Below are 22,672 nucleotides of genomic sequence, written 5' to 3' on the forward strand. Positions count from 1 at the left end.
TGCCAGCTGCCTGAGGCCATCCAACCATCCCAGACCTGATGAGTCCTGGAGCCTCATCCTGGGAGGCGGGGGGAGTCAGAGCCAGAAGCAGATACCTCCTGGAACTTCCTCAAGGAACTTCCAGCTTGATCCAGGCTCCGGACGCCCGGTGACATCCCCGGCCCTGAGCCACAAAGTCAGAACCAGAGATCCTGAGGGTTGGAGACCGTGTGGGGTAGGGGTGGGGGGATTGTGCACATGGGAAGGAGGGAAGGGAGGGAGAGCAGAGAGAGCAGGGTAGAGGCCAACGGGGGGAGAGCCTTGGGATGTCTGTGTGTCTGTGTGGGATGGTCGTGGGTGGCTTAGAGGGTGGGATTGGCTCCATGGGGTGGAGCCTGAATCTGGGAAGAGCAGCACTGGGGAGGGAGCCCTTGGCAGGGGTTTGAGGAGCAGGTGGCAAAAGAGGAGATGGAGGGAGTGGGTGCTTGGCATCAGCAGGGCGCGCACACCTGGGAACTGATCTGAACCAGTAGGGGGTGAGAGCCATGGATCTGCGGTGGGTTCTGGCTGCCTGGGGCGGGGTGGGGGGGGCTTGGGGCAAAAGATCCTGGGGGAAGCTGTAGCTGAGGTCCAGGCCCGACTGGACTGGGCAGGGCTGAGCTGGAATCAGGCTATGGATCAGTGGATGAGAAGAGGCACAATCACTGGAGGGTTCGGGAAACACGACCTGGGGCTGGAAAGGGTTGCCGAGCTGGGGAGGGGCCGCGCATCTGTGTTGGAGAGGGCGGCCACACTGTCATCCACAAGACCACGCATCCTTGCATCGAAGCAGCATTTATTGGAACAGAGACTGAGACAACCCAGAAGGCAAGGCACCCACAGACAGTCGTAACAAGAGGGAGACTCAGAAGTGGCCTAACCTTCTCCATCCCACCGGCTCTGCATTGGACACACCCCTCCTGCACCCGCAGGGGAAGGGGGAGATCTGGAGCAACCTTGGAGTTTTCTTTGAAATGTATAAAGGTACAATGAAGAGCAAGACCCGTCCCAAGTCAAAAGGATTCCCTCACCCCCCATGATGGGCCCTCAACTGGGAGGCCACACGAGGAGTTGGGCTGGGACAGGTTAACCCAAAGGAGGCATCGGTCAGAGAGACAAACAGAGACCCAGGGCCAGTGCTTCCTGCACGTGCCAGCCAGGGGAGGAGCTGCTGGGAGGGAGGACTTGCTCTCAGCCTCTCAGCCTATGCAAATGCCAGGCCCCGGCAGGCACTAGGCTCACGCCCTGTCTCAGGGGAAGGCCAAGCTCCTGGACGTCCAGCCACCCTGGGTGACTGGTAGTGTCCCAGAGAGCTTGGAGAATGATGTAAACCGGCCACGGGTCTTTTGGAGTCAAACTGGAGTTAGGTTGGACAAACTGGGAATGCCTCTCTAACTGAAGCCCAGAGGAGAACCAGGAAACAACTCCCTAGAAGGAGAAGGTGCGGGAGCACGGCCGAGGGTCTTTCCCTCTCTAGGAACATGTGGAAGATTCCGGAAGCAAGCACACGATTTCCATTCACACGCTATTCCGCGCTCCGGGGCCGGGGCCGCGGGCGGCCGGGGGCTCTAGGCAAAGCGGACGGACCGGCTGCTGCTGCAGGTGAAGCTGGCCTGGCGGGGCTGGCAGGGGGCGCAGGAGTCGGGCGCCATCACCGTGATGCTGCCCCCCGTGGCCGCGGGCCCCGACGCAATCTGGCGCCCTGGGGTGCTGCTGTACGTGAGGCCCCCGCAGGCCACTCCGCCGCGGGAGCTGCTGACGCCTGCGGGGGAAGAGAGGGGACACCGGGGGTGAGTGGCCTGCCCCGTCTCCCCAACCTGGTGATGGGCCCCAGGGAGCTCCCGCCTAGCGGAGGGGGATTTAGTGGTTAGGAGCTCAGGGCCCAGTGCCCCCAGCATCTCAGTCCTTCTTGGGACTGGGACAGGAAGGGGGTGAGGACCCCCACCCAGAGGGGACATTTCCCTGGCCTGCGGGTCCCATCGCCACCTGGGGAGGTGCTCCCCTGGGTGCTCCCCAGTGAGGAGCCCTGAGAGGAGGAAAGACCCCTCCCACTCGTCCGGAAGCATCCCAGGTTCAGCTCTGCCCATCAGCAAAGCCGCTTTTCTGCGGGCAGGTGATCGGGCTGGTACTTACAGACATTCACGGAGCCCACACCTTCACACAGCCTGCGGGAAAGAAAACTCCGTTAGCGCTGCACACGGAGCGGGGATCCTCGAGCCAGGTGGTTGCTCAGGGACAGGGGGGCCCTTCCGTGAACAGATGCCCCCCCGCCCCCCGAGTCAGGGAGGGCGCCCCAACGTCTGCGTTACAGGACCCCCGTCTCTCTCTGACCGTTCTCTGACCACAGAGACAAGGCCTTCCGGTTCCGAGCAGAGCTGGCATGACGCTGAGCTCTGCCAGCTGCTGCCGATCTGAGGTCCCCCGGGCCGCCCGGAGGAGTGTGGTCAGGCGCCCAGAAAGCAGCAGGAGGGTGTGCAAAGGGCCGGAGCGCCAGCCAGGAGCTCGCGTGCAGGGAGCGCACTGTCCTCACGCCCTGCGAGCCCGTGGGGCGGCCACGCGGCGGCCTCCCGTAGGGAGCTACTGGGAGAAAATGGGTTTGGGGGGCACATGGCTTGGAAACAGGCTGCGCCTCTTGCGCCTAGTAACTGAGGCCACGAGAACGTCACTGCACGTGGGGCCTTACTCCCTCACCTTTGGGTGTGAAACATGGTCGCTACCTCATTGGATTGTGAGGACTGAGCTGAGCGCATGGCACAGGCCAAACACATAATAAGTATTTGATAAGTTATGACTATTATTGAAGCTTAACTTGTACTAGCGGTGGTCAGAGATGTAGCTCACACTTGGGCTCAGGGAAACACACTCCGGGGGCCAGGGCCTCCTCCATCCCACCAGACCCTCCTTAGCCCCACCTGTGCTCCTCGCCCTCCAGCAGCCGCCTGTACGTGGCGATCTCGATGTCCAGGCCCAGCTTGGAGTTCATCACCTCCTGGTACTCCTTGAGCAGGCAGGCCATGTCCTGCTTGGCCTTCTGCAGGGCGGCCTCCAGCTCGGCCAGCTTGCAGCGGGCGTCGGTGAGGGCCGCCTCGCCCTGCTGCTCCGCCTCGGCCACGGCGGCCTCCAGCTTGGCCCGCTGCGGGGAGGGAGATGGGGGATCAGGGATGAGAGAGAGAAGGCTCAGGCTCGCCTGAGCGCGTGGAGCTGCACCAGGGAGAGGGGGCCAGAGGTCCAGGGAGAAGCCAGGTGAACCATGTACGATGGTGCTTAACGAGACCTTGCCCGTGAGCGAGAAGAGGGGGCCTTTCACCATGTCTCCTTGATGGTGGCCTCAGGGTGGCCAAGGAGGGTGATGCGGATGCGTGTGACGTGCTACGTCCCGCTGCGGGTGCCGAGTGATTCGGCTGGGTCCCTGCTTCCTCACGGGCACACTGTGAAGCCCGACTGGGGCCGGGCTTTTGCCCTCCTGGTACTGTGGTCTGCCCGTGCTGGACATGCAGGCCCCTCCTCGTACCCTACCTGGCACTTGGCGTTCTCGATCTCGGCCGTCAGCCTCTGGATCATGCGGTTGAGCTCGTTGATCTCCTCCTTGGTGTGGCGCAGGGTCTCCCCGTGCCGGATCACCGTGGCCTTCATCTCCTCACACTGCGGTGGGGGGGGGGGGACGGTTCACAGGGGCTCCTGAGGCTCAGGACGGGTCATCCCGCTGAGCCCCACACCTTGCACAACTGCCACCCCAACCCGAGGGTTGCCTGCCCTTCCCTCGTCCATCCCACCTGCACAAAACCCAAAGCCCTTTCAGCATCCCTCCTTCTGGGGCTCTGGCAGGGGGAGGCTGGGCCCTGACCTTGCTGCGGTACCAGGACTCGGCCTCAGCCCGGCTGCGGCTGGCGATGTCGTCATACTGGGCCTTGATCTCGGCCACGACGCAGTCCATGTTCAGGTCCCGGCTGTTGTCCATCTTGACGATGACCGAGGTGTCTGAGATGTGGGCGTGGAGGACGCGGATCTCCTGGGGGCCAAGAGCCAATACATTTGGGTCTGGCGCCCGGTCTAGGCCGTGGGCTCCACCCTTGGGGGCAGTGTCCGCTCCCTAGAGTGGTCATGCATGTGGCATGACTCCTGCTCCGCGGGCTCCCCTGCCGCCTTCATTCCCATGCAGGCTCATCATCAGACAAGAAAGCTGGAAGGGCCCCAGGAGGAGCTGCGGACTGACTGCCCCTGACTTAACAAATGGGAAAACCGAAGCTCGTGCTGGGTTTTCTCAAAGTCACCCAGCAGGGGACCTGGGGTTCGAACACCGGGCGGGTGATTGGTCCACTAATTAACCAGAGACTCGCCCTGACCCCCACCCTCAAATAGACGCTTTCATATCCACGTGCAGACGGACCCGCCCCAGGCCGGCACACGGGCGCACACACTGCAGAGCACAGAGGCACTCACGGACGCGGAGGAGCCCAACCACACACACTCCGCAGTCCGATGCCCGCCGGGCTCTCCCCGGGCACGTTCATACGTGTGTCCATCACAGCTGTGTGTGCTCTCTCGTGCCTTCATCATGCACAAGGGGCGAGCGTGGACTCCCGGCACACGCTCTCCCCTCTTTCTCGGGGGTTCACGCCTCCCGTCTACCTGCCCTGGCTGGTCAGCAGGGGCCCCCTCACCTCGTCGTAGAGGCGCTTCAGGAAGTTAGATTCCTCCACCAGCGCCTCCACGTTGGCCTCCAGGTCGGATTTCCGCAGGTAGGCGCAGTCCACGTCCTGGCGGTGGAGGGAAGGGGGGCATGTATGAGTGGGAGGCCTTGAGGTCAGTGTGGTAACCATGCTCCCCCCACTGGAGGTTGCCCCCAAGGGTCCCCCTCCCTTCCTGCCCCATGGCCAAGCCCCCTCACCTTCTTTAGAACCACGAACTCATTCTCTGCCGTGGCTCTCAGAGCCACCTCCTCTTCATACCTGGGTTGGGAGGAAGGGAAGGGCTGCAGCCAAGGGGTCGGAGCTCGGACACCCTCCTAGCTTCTGGGCAAGCTCTCCCAGGGGTCAAAAGAGATGGAGTCCGTGCGATTGTTGTCTTGTCCTCTCCATGATCTAGCTTGTGCATTATTCCTGGGGCCAGCCCTCCCTTGTCCCGGCCTGGCTTATGCTACCCCAGTCCTGCTGCCTCTGGGATGAGGTCAGGGAATGCACGCCCTGTTCCCCAAATCTAAGCTCCTCTGTGCATTCTGGATGCAGAGAGAGCCAGTGGCCTGGGCTGTGAAAACACAGAGCAAGCGGCATAAAGCGAGCTGAGCCGGGTAGGCCCACAGAAAGCTGTAGAACTCCGCTGCGTTTCCTCTCCTCAGTCCCCACGAAAGCAGCTCAAAGACCCGCCGAGCCTCCAAAAGGTAGAGTGAGGCCAAAGAATCTAAGAAACATGGGCTCTGGCCCCCCGACAGCCTTGGGGGTTCCAGGCAGCCCTGCTCATAGACAGGCGGGAATCTTAAGCCGCTTCAAGAAGTTGAGGGCGAGGCCTTCCTGCGTTCCCTGGTGCCCCCAACCCGGCCAGGCCGCACTCACTTCTTCTTGTAGCCCTCCAGCACCTCCTGCACGTGGTTGAGCTCGGAGGCCAGCCTCCCGCCGTCGGCCTCCACGCACTCGGCCTCCCGCCTCAGCGTCTCAATATAGCCGTTGAACAGGGGCTCCAGGTTGCTCTCGCAGCAGCGCTGGTTCTGGTAGAACTGCCACTTGGTCTCCAGCAGCTTGTTCTGCTGCTCCAGGAAGCGCACCTGCGTCGGGGCGGGAGGAGGAGACTTGGGGTTGGGGGAGCCCGGGAGGAGCCTGACCCCCCTGCTCCCCCCCAGAGCCCTCTCTGCCCTTGGTGCTTCCTGAACGGCCAGGGCCGGCCGAGGGATGAGCATGGGGCTGAGAGTCTGAGACTCCGTGCCCACCCGGCCCACCCGGCCCCTGCCCCTGGAGGCAATGGGGTGGCAGTAGGGGGAATGCGCCTCGGGGCCTCCGGCCAGCCGTCTGGTTCAAGTCCAGTTGTGCTGCTTGAAGCGGGCAAGCTTCTGAGCCAGAGATGATAATAGAGCCTCCCTTAGAAGTCCTGAAGGTCGAACAAGTTAATACATGGAAAATTCTTAGAACATCCCCAACACGCGGTAAGCGCTCAGCTCGTGTAACGACCCCTGTAATCGGCAGCTCCTCATGTATTAATCCAGGTGGGGACGCTTCCTGAGACGTTCCTGTGTGGTGTGACGCCCATGCTAAGCCACCCACACCTATCCACCTGTAGCTACAGCTGACCCTTGAACAACGCGGGACACGACGCCTGCCCCGGCCCCCCACCCCGCACAGTTGAAAATTGGCGTATGACTTTTGACTCCCGGAAAACTGAACTAGGACCCTAGTACCCACCCCCCCCCCCCCCCGTTGCCCTGAAGCCTCGTTGACGACCTTAAGCAGTCGAGTAACATACATTTTGAATGTTACGTGTATTAAATATTGCATTTGTGCAGCAGCGTAAGCTAGAGAAAATCTGTTATTAGGAAACTCATAAGGAAGAGAACATGCATTCACAGTACTGCATTTGTCGGGAAAAAAATCCTCATGGAGGTAGATTTGTTCATCTCCTACCGGTGCTGTTCAAGGGTCAACTGTGTATCTCTCTCTACCCGTGTATCCATCACTCTCAGTTCTCCCAAGCCCCTGGGTAGAGGGGGGTATTATTCCGCTCATAGTACAGATGGGGAGACTGAGGTGACTAGCGCCTAGTCACACAGATAGTCAGTGAGAGTCGGGGTCTGATGTCCCCCGAGCCCCCTTCGCCTGCCCACCACGTCTAAGCAGCTCATCTGAGCTCTCTCAGCCTCAATTTGATAATAGAAAAATGGCAATAGCACTGCCGACCCCGTTGGGCCATTTCGAAGATGAACCCAACTTGCTAAAGGACATGGTAACCGGAGCTCCTGACTGCACCCCCAGAGCCCGGTCCTATCTGCTCTGCCAGAGTGAGGCCTCGTGGGCACGCGGGGAGGGCGCGGGGGGCTTGGGAGGCGGCCTCACGGCGTGGGGGTTCCCACACTCTGCACGTCTGGGCTTGCTCCTCGCAGCCTGGCCGCCCCCTCCCGCCTTCCCAGCCCTCCGTCCACGGCAGGCTCGGTTTCCCGTCACACCTCCTGGCCCTCTATCCTTGAGCAATCATGCTGACAGCCAGCACTCATTGAGCACCTACTGTGTGCCATCCACGCCCACAAACACGCATACGAGGCTGGTTCTGGTATCCAGACAGGTCACACGGCCGAGGCCTCGTGCTGCCGAGGGGCAGAGCAAAGACGGGGAGGCCGGTGGCTCCGGGCCAAGCCCGCCCACTGCCCGAGCTGCCGGGCTGGGAGCCGTGTGCCTTTTACTCTCCCCATTATCTCCCACTCTTGCGGCACCCAGTACCCCGTCCAGGTTTCCGGGGGCGCCTCTGATGTTTCTGGGTTGCGTTGTCTGCAGAAGTGCACACACGCACACACGACCCCACTCTAGGCCGCAGACTCCGCTTCTGGCCCCCACCGGGCCCCTGTGCTGGAGTTAAAAGACGGAAACCGATCCTCTGCCTCTGTTGCCTGCGTTTCTCTCCCTCTGCTGCCTCCAGCCCGGCTCCGTGCTGTCTCCCCGACACACGAGGACCTTCCCGAGGGGACGGAGGCTGGGGCCTTCCCCGGACCGTCCTGGGCCTCACTGACCTTGTCGATGAAGGCGGCGAACCTGTTGTTGAGGCACTTGATCTGCTCCTTCTCCTCGTGCTTGACGCACTGCGCGTTGGGGTCGATCTCCAGGTTGAGGGGCGTCAGGAGGCTCTCGTTGACCGACACGGTGGTGATGCAGGGCGGGCTGGGCCCGCACACGCCGCCCGAGCGGTAGCCGAAGCTGCGGCCACAGGAGCCGGCGCGGAAGCCGCCCACAGCCATGCGGGGCCCGCAGGAGCCCAGGTTGGAGAGGCTGCGGCTGCCGAAGCCAGTCAGCCCCCGGTAGCAGGACACCCCTCGGTAGGGGGCGGCGCTGATGCAGCAGCGGTTGCCAGTTTTGGGGGCCACGGCCGAGCAGGAGCTGAAGGTCCTGGTGACCCCACATCCTGAGCTGATTCTGTAGGAGCGGCAGGACATCGTGCGGGTCTGAGCAGAGGCCGAGTGCCACGGGAGTAAGTGAGGGCTTCGGGTGCGCTGCTTAGGATCCTCTGGCCTCTCTGATCCTCCCTGGTCCTTTTATTGGTGGGGAGAGCTGGGGTTGGCTGCATAAAAGGAGTGAAAAGCCATTTTATGTTGTTTATTGGCTTGGGGAGTTTGCCAGCAACTCCCCAAAGACTCGTCTTAAAGGTGAGCTCAGCGGCGACGTGGGGCCTCCGTAAAAGGGTTGAAGATGTTATTAGGGACACTGTGTTTGCACTTTTCATCTTCAAAGCTCGTTTACATACATTAAGCAATTAATTTTCTTGCAGTCTCCCTGTAAGATGGCCCCAACCCACACCTGGAGACGGATCTGAACTCAACAGTCTGAGGTGGCTGGCGTTGGGGTAGAGGCTGGGCCCGCTGTCTCAAGGGGGAAGGTCCAGTGTCCCAGGTTGGGTGAGACCCCAGGAGCGCATTAGCTCTGTCCTCCCGGCTCCATGCAGGACGTGTTCTCGGGTAAATCACCGTGTTTCAGGGGCTGACGGATCAGGCAAGTCCAGGCCCCGCCAGGCACCATTGCCTGGAAGGTGGTTCAGGTCCGTGGGACCATTTTGACCACACTCCCTGCAGGACACGGGCCTGGAGCACATGGTCTCTTAGAACCTTCTGGATTCCAGCCCAGGGGCCCTGTCTCAGAGCTTCGTTCCTCACTCAGCAAAATTGCAAACCACTCCATTCCCAGTGGCCACAATAATGGCTACTTGTGGATAATGGGGGAGCCTCCCCTTCAGCCACTTTCTCCCACTGGGCGGCAAGGATGGAGGAACCCAATCCTGGGGTAACCTGCCCGCTGTGAACTTGCTCTGGGCACTTTCCCTCGGCTCTTCAAGAAGAAACAGGTTCTGTTAGTCTCCCTTCCAGGACCACCGGCCAGAGAAGGGGCACATCCCGTTCGCCAGCCCCACAACCGTAACGTTTAGAGACGGGGGCAGGAAAGTGGCTTTATTTATCTTGTCTGAGGATGCTGTGATTTCTGGCGACCGGGGGCTCTGGGGGCCTGGCTCCTCATAACGTCCCTGCTTCCCTGTGTACCCTGGAGCCACTTATTAGGATAATGATTGCTATTCTTTTAATGGTCATTGAGCACAAAGCTGGGGATGTGGTCTCTGCCCCCAGGGAGGCTAATCAGGCACCTGAGGTGTTAGGGACTTCAAGAAGGGAAGAAGAGCAGATGAGCATCCTTCGAGGAGGGGGACAACTCCTCCGGGGAGCCCCCCAGAGCCAAGCCCTGCCGCCGTGGGGCCCTCGCGTGCCTGATGTTCCATCCTGGTTCTGCCCTCATCTCCCTGGCTGGGCCCCTGCAGGTCTTCCCCCGCAGCCAGGCGATTGGCTTCTGTCTCCACACTCCACACGTGTTCTTCCAAGGAGGGCAGAGAGACTTGGGGCAGCGGGTGAGGGGGACCAAGGCAGCCTCACCAGCTGGCCCCGAAGGATCTCCGGGTCACGGTCAACGCGGGCAGCGGAGTCCAAGGCAGAGGGCCTGGTTCCAGTGCCAGCTCGGATGCTTCCCACCGTGCGGCTCTAGGGCCCTCTCGGCTCTCTGAGCGTTTGTGCGCTTGACCGCAGTGTGGGCTTCATCCTCACCTTCCAGGGCTGTTGGGAGGTTGTGTGGCTAATACGCAAGCGTGTGCTTTGGGGGCCAGGAAACTCCGTATAAAGGAAGGAGCTTCTTGCTTCCTATCGGAAACGCCGCTGCCACTCCCGCACCCCTCTCCCGGCAGGGAGTGGGTGTGCTCCCTGCCCCACCCATGGTCTTCACCTCCTCGGCACATTTATGACGGCTTTACCCTTTCAAGGCTGCTTTTAATGTTTCCTTTAACCTGATTTCACTAGTATAAAAATTTGGGGTGGAGTCTGGGGGTGGAGAGGGGAGGTTAGGGAGCACGGGGGCTGGTTTCCCAGCACCCACTCCCTAGTGGGGGCCCTGGTGGCCTGGGCCCAGGGATGTGTCCTGGTGCCTTGGGTGGTGAGCTCCTGCCTGCCTGTTGTGTGGAGCTGGTGCTGGTGTGTTGGGAACCAAAAAAGGATTTGGGCCCTTTGAACATGGCAGGGGGAGGGGAACAAGTGAACATGGGAGATAGAAGATGGGTGGGCCCCCTGCTCAGCTGGCTTGGGAAGCCCACGAACCTCCTCTTCTCAACCCCCACGAGCCTCTGCTCTCCTTCAGCGTGTTGAAGAGGACGGAGCTAGATCCTTCTCTGCTGCTCCCTGGGGCAGGAGAGAGTGGAGGCTTTGTGCCGCTGAGAGGCTCCTGAGTCAGTTGTTCTCCAGCCTCCAACGCACACATGCACGCACAGGCGTGCACACGCGTGCACACACCCCTCCCAAACCTCTACCTTGAACTGGGCTTGGGCACTGAGGGTGGGGAAGAGGATGCTGGGGGGCTCAGGAGACCTGGGGGGAGCTTGAGTGTGCCGGGGTGGGGGTGGGGGGAGGCCCAGCCTGGCACAGGGATGTGCTCATGGGCGCTGGGTGAAGTTTGCAGATGGCAGCTGAACCCAGGGCTGCTGGGGCTGCTCAGGGACGCCCTCTGCATGGTGCTTTGGATCAGAGAGGCTGGGCTGGAGGCTCAGTTCTTACCAAGGCTGTTCCCAGGTTGTACAGAGCAAGTGAGAAACTCACAGACCAGGCCAGTCTGACACAGCTGCCCTGGAGGGTCTGTGTGGACGCGGCAGACCTGGGCCTTCGCCGTCTGGTTCTACCCAAGAAAGGGACAGAGGACCCATAGCCCCACGCTTGGCTCTACTCATTACCCATCACCTCTGCTCATGGGACTCACTCTCTGGTGGGAGCCTGACCTCCCTTGGCTGCCTCCTCCTCATTTACTGCCACTGTGCCCTATAGGTTCCCTGCACCTCTTTCCCTACGCCCAAGCCTCCTCTCTGGTCACACCTTTGCCTGGAATGTTCCTAAGTGGCTGGCCACCTCTTCCAGGAAGCCTTTGTGAGCTAGTCAGAGGGAGGCTGTGATTTCTCCTCCTCTGTCTCAGCAGGCAGCTCATAAAATGCCCTTTCCGGGGCTTCCCAGGTAACTCCAATTATCCCCTTCCACACCCTCTTGTCCCAGGTGCTGTCATCCATCACCCTCTTTGGTCTTGTCCCCTCCTACCCCCATATGTTTTGAAGGCCACACCCAGTGTCGAGAACGGGCACTTAAGAACCCACGACCTAAAAAAAAAAAAAAAAAAACAAAACAAAAAAACCCAAAAAGAACCCACGTCCTTTCTGCAATGTAAAATGCTCCCAAGAGGGCACTTGGTCCAGGAAGCATTCAAGAGCTGATTGAGTGACAGAGATTCTTTTCTTTTTTAAAAATGTATTTATTTATTTGAGAGACAGAGAGAGAGACTCCGAAGCAGGCTCTGTGCTCAGCTCACAGCCCTATGTGGGGCTCATCTCACGACCCGAAGACCATGACCTGAGATGAAATCAAGAGTTGGATGCCTAACCCCCCGAGCCACCCAGGCACCCCAGAGAGAGACAGAGATTCTTCACCCCACCCTGGAGACCCAGGCAACTGCCACGACTCCCTCGGAATCTGCTCCATCTCCTGGGGTTTCCGCAGAGGCCTATCACCCACACGCCTCCCCGCAGATGAGCCACCCTGCTCCTGTGTGCTACCTACTTGCTGGGGCACGCTTGCTCTTCCCCACACCGGGGATCACTACCTACCTTCCCTTCTGCTCCGTCTACTGTGCTTTAAACCCCCCTGCTTCTAGGAAGGCTTTCTGGATTTGTCCAAAGGCAAAGGCGTGCTGACATCTTCCCATCCTTCCCTGTCTGCCCTTAGAGCTGCCGGCCGGCCCTTGCAGTCTTGTATCTGTGTCTCTCTGGGCTCTTGTGGACCGTCTCTCTATCCTTCCTGGCTGGCTGGTTCTCTAGAATCAACCCTGTTGGACTCCCCTTGGATCATGCCCAGGTAGGGCTTCGGCGGCCGCCCGCGCAGCTCGCTCAAGTTGGGCATCACCCACCATCTCTGCTGATCCTCTCCATGCCTTTCAGATTGTGAATCTACACCACCTCCTGGGCTGAGACAAAGCTCTTTAAGGGTCTTCTAGTCCCGTGACACTTTCTTTGGCTTTCCTAAAACTTGGGCATGACTCCTGACCCTGTGTGAGAGGAGCGAGGTCTGAGCAACCACAGGGAGGAGCTGGATGAGCCACTGGGCTGAGCCCAGTGCACGTAGGGCAGGGCTCCCCTGCAGTCCCCAAGCTGCAAGCTGGCCTGCCCACCTCCCTGTCACGGGATTCCCCACCAGGAGCTGCGAGAAGCAGTGTGCTTCCCTCCTGAAAGCTGCCCACACCTCGCAGGCAGCTTACCTGGCGGCTCTGCGGTTGCCCGCGGCCGCTCTGGGTCAGAGTAGTCGATCCACCTCCAATTTTAGGATTGTACGTTAGTACTGGTCTGGAGCCTTTTTCTTGTTTCTTCTTGTCTTTTTCGGCACTAGAACCACTTCCCTGAATCTCAGGAGGAAAACAGGGGTCTAAAGCCGTCTATATGACTATGTAACTCTACGCACAGATTTATTTATTTATAAAACAGGTGAGATTGGCACATTGCTTTCCCTGCTTGTCCTGTCCCCCTGCACGCCATTCTCAACACCTAGAGTGAGCCCCTTACAACACGAGGTTGGATCATGTCACTCCTCTGCTCAAATGCTCTGAGGATTCCCCATTTCACTCGGAGCAAAAGACACAGTCCTAGGGATGCCCAACAAGGTCGCGGACCGCCTGTCCCTGGTGTCATGTCTTTCGGCTCATCTCCATGCTCTCGGCCGCCACCCTGGCCTCCTGCGGCTCCTCGGACACACCTGCAGTTCTCCTAACTCAGGGCCTGTGCACTGGCTGTCCCTCCTGTCCCGAATGCTCTTCCCTCCGCTGCGCGCCTCGCTCTATCGCCACCTCTGGGTCTTGCCTCACCTTCGAAGAGGCTGCCCAGCCCTTCTCTTTAAAATGACAATCTAGGCTCCCATTTCCAGGGCATTCTGCAACAGGTCTGTCTTGCTCTGGCCTCTTTCTTTCTCCCCCCACAGCACTTAACACCTTCTCACACACTCGATAATCGACTTATTTTATTTATTGATTATTGTCAGTCTTTCTGCTTTTCCCCATCAAGCCAAACCAAGCCAACACGGAGCCCCACAGGAGCAGGGATTCTGTGTGCTTTGTTCATTGACGGCTCCCAAGCACTTAGGGCAGCACTGGGGATGTAGGAAGTGCTTAGTAAGTACTTGTCGACCCATCACACGTGTAGGTGAACGGGAATCTCAGTTTAGGTATTTGGTGTTGGCAGAAAATGTCACCTTGTTTGAAGCTCGCAGGACTCAGGGCCCACCGCAGCTTTTTCCTGGGCAAAGGTGGTGGTTTTCTGAGCACCTGTGGGAACAAACACAGAAACACAGAACGGTGTAAGCGGGGTGGTGTTGGGCCTGGTGAGACAGAGGGCTCCTTTTTCAAAGTTGCTCTTCATTGTTGTAATGTTTGTGTCCTAAGCACAATCTTGGAGGAAAAAATTGTTTTAAAAGAGTCTCAGAAAAATAAATAAATAAAATATAAAAGAGTCTCAGCTGTCCACAGCATCAGTGTGCTTCAAAAATCCCATGTAGGGCCTCCTGGGAAGCTGGTGGCCAGTAGAGGGCAGCAACCCCCCACCGCTGGCAGGTGAGGCTGCGCCCTGGATGCAGAGCGAGAGGGCTGGGAGCTGCCTGCCTGCCTGCCTGCCTAACTCTCTACTGCCTGCCTACCTGCCTACCTGCCTACCTACCTGCCTACCTGCCTACCTGCCTGCCTGCCTGCCTACCTACCTACCTGCCTGCCTGCCTACCTACCTACCTGCCTACCTGCCTACCTGTCTGCCTGCCTGCCTACCTGCCTACCTACCTACCTGCCTGCCTACCTACCTACCTGCCTGCCTACCTGTCTGCCTAACTGCCTACTGCCTGCCTGCCTACCTGTCTGCCTGCCTGCCTACCTGCCTACCTACCTGCCTACCTGCCTACCTGTCTGCCTGCCTGCCTGCCTACCTACCTACCTGCCTGCCTACCTACCTACCTGCCTGCCTACCTATCTGCCCAACTGCCTACTGCCTGCCTGCGTACCTGCCTACCTGCCTGCCTGCCTACCTGCCTACCTACCTACCTGCCTGCCTGTCTGCCTAACTGCCTACTGCCTGCCTGCCTACCTATCTGCCTGCCTGCCTACCTGCCTACCTACCTACCTGCCTGCCTGTCTGCCTAACTGCCTACCTACCTACCTACCTACCTGCCTACATGCCTACCTACCTACCTACCTACCTACCTGCCTGCCTGCCTACCTATCTACCTACCTACCTACCTGCCTACCTGCCTACCTACCTACCTACCTACCTGCCTGCCTGCCTGCCTGCCTACCTGTCTGCCTAACTCCCTACTCCCTGCCTACCTGCCTACCTACCTGCCTACCTGCCTGCCTACCTGTCTGCCTGCCTGCCTGTGGCCCAGGACACAGGGCTTTGGAGGAAGATGCCAGAAACAGCCGGCTGACACTTCAGCATCCACCCGCGTTTGCTCCTGGACTGGTTGAGCTGCCGAACACAGTGACTCTCCATCAGTCATAAAACTAGAACCACCGCCGCCACCATGAGCAGAGCGATAGCAGACATTCGCTGCGCACCCACTGCGCACCGGGCTAGGTGCTGAGCACCTCAGTCGTGTCACTGTGTGTCATCTCCACGATGACTCTTTGCAGTAGGAAATATTTTCCCACTTTATGGGCAAGAGGCTTATGGAGCTGAAGTGACACCAGAACTTTGCGGCGACCAGCGTGGGTTCTGGAGTCAGGATGCCGCTGCTTCTACCTCTCAGCCTCTCTGGGCCTTGGTTTTGTTCACCTCTCAAGTAATAATAAAGGAATGTTAGCGGGAACAGTAAAAGTACCTACCACATCAGGTTATTGAAAGAACCAAGTGAGCTAAAGCCGGGGACATCGCTACCTATGACTTATGGCCTCTGGCCGCACGGCTGGGGAGCTTAGGGCCTGGGATACGGAGTGGCTCGGCCCCCACGGGAGCCCGTGGCTTTGAAGCCTATGTCATCGCTGGGGGAGGCTCTCTGGGGGGGACCTTGCATTCTGCAACCTTACGAAACTCACGTATTCTTGGTAGAAGGTTTTCAAAAGATTTCTTGGGATTTCCTCTGTAGAAAACGATAAACCTTCTGAAAACAGAAACGGTTTTGTTTCTTCCTTCCCAACCCGTGGGACTTATTTCTTCTTCTTGCCCCAGGTCACTGGTGAGGCCGGCTTGTGGCAGTGGTGCAGGCAGTTACCCTGGCCTGGCTCTGTCTCGGGGCAGAGAGCACGCAGCCTTCCGCCTCGGTACCCTGCTGGCTGCAGATCTGTTGTGTCGTGGTTCCTCCCTCTGTAGGCGCCGTTCTCCAGGTTAAAGACGTTCCCGTCTGGAGCTGGCATGCCGCGCCTTTGGACCGGGAATGGATGCTGGATGTCCTTTGCGCATCTATGAAGATAACCGCAGGGTTCTTTCTCTTTAGCCTCTTGATATAATAAACGACATTATTAGATTTTTAAAAAAGATCCTTTTTTTTTTAAAAAAAGAATTTATTTATTTATTAGAGAGAGAGAGAGAGTGTGAACAGGGGGTAGAGGCAGAGGGAGAAGCAGACTCCTCGCTTAGCAGGAAGCCTGACGTGGGACTTGATTCCAAGACCCCGGGATCATGATCTGAGCCCAAGGCAGACACTTAACCGACTGAGCCACCCCGGTGCCCAGCATTAATAGATTTTTGAAGGATGACTCAATCCTGTGATAAGCCCTACTTGTTCTGGTATGTTATTTATTAATGTTGCTACTGTATTCGACTTACTACTATTTTGTTGAAGATTTTTATGTTTATGTTCATGAGCAGTATGGGTTTTGAGTTTTCTGTGTTTTTTTTTTTTTAAGATTTTAATGTATTTATTTATTAGAGACAGAGAGAGAGAGAGAGAGAGAGAGGCAGAGACACAGGCAGAGGGAGCAGCAGGCTCCATGCAGGGAGCCCGACGTGGGACTTGATTCCACGACTCTAGGACCACATCTCGAGCCAAAGGCAGATGCTCAACTCCTGAGCCACCCAGGCGTCCCCAGTCTTCTGTTTTTACATGTTTTCATGTCTTTGCTTGATTTTGTGTCAGGGTAATGCCGGTCTCATAAAAGGAGCTAGGAGGTTTCCCTCCTCTTATGTTTTTCAGAAGAGCCTTGGGTTGAGTTTTTCCTTGAACGTCTGGTAGAATGCACCAGCGAGAGCACTAGGGCCTGTAGTTGTTGTTGTGAGATTCAAAACTCACATGTTCAGTTCCTTTAGCAGACCTTCAGCTCTTCAGGTAGAACTGGTTACACAATTTATGGGGCTCGATGTAAAATAAAAATGTTGGGCCTGTTGTTAAAAGTTAAGGCTTTCAAGAATTTTCAAAAATTTCAAATTTCAAGATTTTAATGACAGTCGTCAGTAAACCACGTGTGGGGCATGCTGTGATATAGGATCCTGTGTGATGTTGCACAGGACACACACTAAGAGTTGTGGTCACACTCTGATGTGGGCATCTGTGTGTGTGGGGGGGGGCGGGGGCAGGTTTCCCACTCAGGGAAACATTTTACTTACTAGATCACTGGTTTATTAAAAGGAAGAGTCAGGTGGAAGTGAGCATAAGGCAAGGTGTGGGGAAGGGCGAGGGGCTTCCAGACCCTCTCTAGACACGCCACTGTCCCATCTCCATGTGTTCACCAACCCCTTTTGGGTTCTGACGGAGGCTTCAGCACAAAATCATGATTGATCCATTCAACCTCCAGCCCCTCTCTGGTAAGTTCCAACCCTCTAATCACTGGTTGGAGCCCCCTGCAACTAGCCTCTCTCCTTAGGTACACCCCAAAAATCAGCTTATTAACACAAAGGACAACATCATCACTCTCCTCGCTTAGGAAATTCCAAGGGTTTGCGGAATCCGATCCCAGGAAGGGGATGAAAACCAAACACGTATTTCTGATTACAAATCACAATATCACACATGCCCATGAAGCCGTCCCTGTATTTGGGCTATTTTTTTTTTTTTTCTTGAATCAGCTTTGGTCATTTGTGTTTTTCAAGGAATTGACCCATTTCCTCTAAGTTCCCAGATTTCTGGGCATAAAGCTGTTTGTAATATTCCTTTGTTATCCTCTTAATTAATATCTGCAGTGTCTGTAGAGATGTCTGTCTCTCACTCTTGAGAGGGCTGCTTTTTGCCTTCTCTTCCCCCGCCCCTCGTACAGCTTGTCTAGACGTTTACCCATTTTATTAGTCTTCGAAAGAACCAGTTTTCAGTTGCATTACTTTGTCTCTCTGCTTTTCCGTATCATTTTCTGCTCTTTTCTTGATTACCTCCTTTCTTCTGCTTGCTTTGTGTTTACTTTCCTCTTCTTTTCCTAGTTTCTCTCTTTTTTTTTTAAGAGGGGGGCACAGAGGGAGAGAGAGAGAGAATCTCAAGCAGGCTCCTGCCCCATGTGGAGCCTGAGGCTGGGTTTGATCTTACAACCCTGAAATCATGAATTGAACCTAAATTAAGTCAGACACTTAACCGACCAAGCCACCCAGGTGCCCCTTTTTTCTTGGTTCCTTCCTTCCTTCCTTCCTTCCTTCCTTCCTTCCTTCCTTCCTTCCTTCCTTCTTTCCTTCCTTTCTTTTTTAAAAATTATTTATTCATGAGAGACGCACAGAGAGAGGCAGAGACACAGGCAGTGGGCGAAGCAGGCTCCATGCAGGACTTGATCTCAGGACCCCAGGATCATAACCTAAGCCAAAGGCAGATGCTCAACCACTGAGCCACCCAGATGCCCCCTTTTCCTGGTTTCTTAAGAAGGAAGCTTAAATAATTTAAGTATCCATTGTGATAAATTTTCCTCTAACCCCTGCATTAGCTGCATCCCAAAATTTTGAGATGCTGTGTTTTAGTGTTCACTCAATTAAAATATTTTCTAACTTCCCTTGTGGCTTCCTCTTTGATCACTTGTTATTTAGAAATGTGTTGCTTGATTTTCAAGTATTTTGGGGGTATTCTCCAGATATTGTTCTGATACTGATTTATAATTTAATACCATTATGGTCAGAGAACATGTTTTGCATGGAGTTGAGTTTTTAAAACTTGTTAAGATTTGTTTTATGGCCCAGAAGTGGCCTGTTTTGGTAAATGTTCCCTGTTGTCACTGACGAGAATGTGTATTTTTCTGTTTTTAGGTGGAATGTTCTATATATGTCAGTTGTCAGCTTGATTGATAATGTGGTTGAGGTCTTTTGTATTCCTATTGATTGTCTGCCTACTTGTTCTGTTGATTACCGAGAAAGAAGTGTTTAAATCAAGTATGATTGTGGATTTGCCTGTGTTGCCTTTCACTATTTTTCAGTTTGTGCTTCATGTATTTCGAAGCTCTAAATGCTACACATTTAGAATTGTCATGTCTTCTTGTTGAATTGACCCTTTAAACAGTATGGGATCTCTTAACTGCTGGCAATATTTCTTGTTCTTAAACCTAATTTGTCTAATATTAATATAATCATTCCAGCTTTCTTTTGATTATAGTTCTTGTGATATATCAGTTTCAATCATTTTAATTTGATCTATCGATGTCTTTGTATCTAAAGTGTAGACAACATATATTTGAGGTTTTTTAAAAAAATCTAATCTGACAATCTCTGCCACTTAATTTGGTGTGTTTGGACCATTTACATTATGTGTGATTATTAATATAGTTTTACTTAGAGCTGTCATTTTATTATTTGTTTTGTTTTTGTTCCTTCTAATTTTTGTTTCTCTGGTACCCCTTTTCTGTATTTTTTGGATTATTTGAATATTAAAAAATATTCCTTTTAATTTATTTATTGACTTTTAAGTATATATCTTTGTATTATTTTTTTTAGTGGCTATTCCAGAGATTATAGTGTAAATAATCTCATGTTTCAGTCTATCTAGAGTTAATATTTCATCACTTCATGTAAAATGTTATAGTTTTCATAGATATTCATTTGAATACATTGAAATCCTGCCAGATAATGTTACAATTTTTGTTTTTTTTTATTTTTTGTTTTTAATAGTCAGACATATATTTTAAAGAATACAAGAGAAAGAAAATCGTTTTATATTTATCCAGTATTTACCATTTCTATTGCTCTTCCTTTATTCCTGAAGTTCTGTGTTTCTCTCTGGTATCATTTCCTTTCATTCTGAAGAACTTTTGCCTTCTTTTTAGAGTAGGTCTGCAGACATCAAATTCTCTTAGTTTTCTTTCATCTGAGAATGTCATTCTGACCCCCACTTCTTAAGAATACTTTTGCTGGCTATAGCATTCTGGGTTGACAAGGAGTATATATATATGCTTAACGTATTTTTTTCAATATTCTTTTCTTTTTATTCTTCAGATTGGATAATTTCTATTGATCTATATTCAAGTTATTGACTTACTTTTGTCTTTTCTTTTTTGCTATGGAGCCCATCAATGACTTTTAAACTTCAAATGTAGTATTTTTTTTAGTTCTAAAATTTCCATCTGGTTCCATTTTTAGTTTCTTTTTCTGCTGAGAATTCTTAACTTTTAATTCACTTCAAATGTGTTTACCTTTCTCTTATGGAACATTGTTATAATAGTGATTTAAAATCTTTGTGTGATAGTTCCAACATCTGTGTCATCTTGGGATTAGCATCCGTTGTTTTTCTTTCCCCTTGAAAATTGGTCACAATTTCCTGGTTCCTGGATGTCAAAATAATTTTAGATCATATCTTGGAAAGTTTAATGATGACGTGTAGACTCTTGGTCCTGGTAAATCCTATGAAGAGTTTTCTGTTTTGATTTATTTGTTTGATAGAGAATCTGCTTAATTAGGTTCAGACTAAAAATTCTTCATCTGTGGGAAACTTAGTTCAATTTCAATTTTCAAGCCTTTCTTTGCTTGCTGATTTGTGTCTGTCCTGTGTCTATTCCACTTAGGGTTTGTCTGAAACGTGGGCAGTGACTTAACTGTTATTCAGTTCTCAAAGCTTTGGCGCGCTGTTTGGGTCTCCCTTGCACGTATAGCTCAAGGGAGAGCCCAGGACTTGTACATGTGTGGATTTACACACAGAGGAATACCCCTCCCCAGTTTTTCTCTCTCATTTCTTCTCCCAAATGGGGGTCTCTTTTCCTGGCTTCCCCTGCCAAAAAGATCAGGCTTCTCTTGGAGTTTCTGCTACCAGATTCTGGCTGCTGCACAGCCTCATGACTGGGATCTGCTCTCAGGCAAAACCATGAGAGAAAAGAGAAAAACAGGAGGATTCCCCCTATGTATTTTCCAGCTCACAAGCACCCTCTTTCCTGCTTCCCCTGGATAGAAAGATGGACTTTCTTTCTTTTTTTAAAAAAAATTTATTTATTTATTTGAGAGAGAGAGAGAGAGAGAGAGAGAGAGAGAGAGAGAGAGAGAGAGAGCAAGAGAGAGGATGAATGGGGAGGAGAGGGAGAAACAGGCTCCTTGATGAACAGGGATCCCATTGTGTGGCTCCCTCCCAGGGCTCTGGGCTCATGACCTGAGCTGAAGGCAGATGCTTAACTGCTGAGCCACCCACGTGCCCCAGAAAGATGGGATTTCTATTAGAGTTAATGGCTCACAGCCTTACTACTGGTCTCTTTGGACAGGGCACAACCACTGCTCACTGGATTCCAGAGAAGTCATTGTGGTGTCGCACTGATGGAACTTGCTGGAAATCTCCCATCCAGAACTTACCAAAAATCCACCCTCTAGGGTGCTGGGGAAAGTTTTTCATAAAGAGTGCTGGAGGAACTCCCTATGAAATTGCCCAAGACGGGTGCTGGGGAAGCTGCTGGCTGCTGGGTGCTCTGCTGTGCATTGTGGGGTCCTGATATTATCTGGCAGTAGAGAAACTGCTGAGACAGCTCAATGGAAAGAAAGTCCTACTCCTGCAACGTCTCTCCGTTGATTCTGGAAATGCCTACTGACAAGGCTTAGTTAACACCTTGCCAGCTGGCAAAATAAAATTTTTAGAAGGATCAGATCCATTTTCACAGGGGAGGCAATAAGGGTGAATTTGGAACCAAGGCAAGAAATTGATGATAACCAGCACAGGGTAGACGTGGGTCTGGCTGAGGAGACGCACCAAGGCCAGACGGGGGCTGCCTTGCTGTCGCTGCTACCTGAGGGGCGTGTGTGACTTCACATGGCAGACGAAGTGTGTAGTGTGGAGCTCCTGGAAGCAGGAGAACAGGTGGGCTGGGGAGCCCCGGGTCAGGCAGGCCTTAGACTGCGAGCAGAGCGACATGTAAGTTGTCAGGTTGCTGGCTGAGGTGTGGGCGAGGTGGATTCCATAAAGGTGAAAGGTGTGCTTCTTGCAGAGGAGGGCTCTAGAGGCGAGGCAGAGGGCAAACAGTCCCTGTGTGAGCTGTGGGCCCTGATGGAGCTGTGCCCCGGGAGCCGATCCTGAGTGCGTGTTGTCTGACTCCTGTCCCCACCTCTGCTGTCACTTGCAGGCTGTGTCATTCAGCCCCAGCGAGATCTCCAAACTGGGCACGCTCTCTCCAGCCTCTTGGTTTTTGCACACCCTGTTTCCTCTGATTGGAGCACTTCCTCCTCCTTAGTATGGCCAATCCATCGGCCTTCACATCTCTACTGGGACATGACATCCTCCAGGAAGCTTTTAATAATGCCCCACGTCTAGGTTGGGCCTCTCGTCTGTGGAGTGCAGCATTGACTCCACTCTGAACACGGCACGTAGCATGTCAAGTCACAGTGCTTGTCCACCTGTCCGCCTGTCAGCCTGGACTGTGGGCTCTCTGACGACAAGGACCACGTCTCATTCACTGCTGTTTTCCCCGCATCGTGCCTGGCATGTAGCAAGCATTTCACGAGCATCTGTTGGGTGAAGGAATAAAGGATGAGAGGCCAGAGTGTGGTGCGTGGAGGGATGGCACGGGGTGGAAGTGCATGGGCAGATCACTCAGGGCTTATATGCCATGTTGAGAAGTTTGGATTCTTTCTGAAAGGCAGTGGGGAGCCACGGAGGGCTATTAGTGGGCGGGGGGGGGGGGGCCATGATCAGTTTTCTATGAGTGAGGCCTTTCTAGCAGCATCATGATGAGTGAGCTGGATGGAGACAAGAGTGAGGGCAGAAGATGAGTGTCCCACAATGATCCCAGAGGAAGTGGGGCTGGAACAGGACCTGGGGAACAGGGGGAAGGGTTTCTGTTGGTCAGGAGGTGTGGGGCAATGCCTGGAGAGAAGTGGGCTGCTGGGCACTTGTTCTTGGGGCCTCTGCTGCATTTCTTCTCTCCCTCACTGAGTCGTGAGCCCCCGCAGGGAAGGGCCTGAGCCCTCTTTCCTCGGTGCTTCCTCTGTGCCCAGGACAGCAGCCTCTGCCCTTGGCAAGTCCCTGGGGCGGTGGGGGTGAGCGCATGGTGGAGAGGGCAGGGGTTGGAGT

The 22,672-nt window shown here is 54.4% G+C and overlaps 1 protein-coding gene across 1 annotated transcript; it reads right to left on the bottom strand.

Moving 5' to 3' along the window:
• Positions 1–820: 820 nt before the first annotated feature.
• LOC121480009 (keratin, type II cuticular Hb5) lies at positions 821–8,183 on the bottom strand. Its single transcript, XM_041736232.1, has 9 exons — positions 7,724–8,183; positions 5,568–5,776; positions 4,907–4,967; positions 4,680–4,775; positions 3,863–4,027; positions 3,535–3,660; positions 2,931–3,151; positions 2,152–2,183; positions 821–1,780 (listed from the first exon to the last, which is right to left on the bottom strand). The coding sequence occupies exons 1-9, from the start codon at positions 8,141–8,143 to the stop codon at positions 1,587–1,589; spliced, it is 1,524 nt and encodes a 507-aa protein (XP_041592166.1). The 5' UTR covers positions 8,144–8,183; the 3' UTR covers positions 821–1,586.
• Positions 8,184–22,672: the final 14,489 nt, after the last annotated feature.

Source organism: Vulpes lagopus, chromosome 21 (genome assembly GCF_018345385.1).
Source record: "Vulpes lagopus strain Blue_001 chromosome 21, ASM1834538v1, whole genome shotgun sequence".
Taxonomy (NCBI): Eukaryota; Metazoa; Chordata; class Mammalia; order Carnivora; family Canidae; genus Vulpes; species Vulpes lagopus.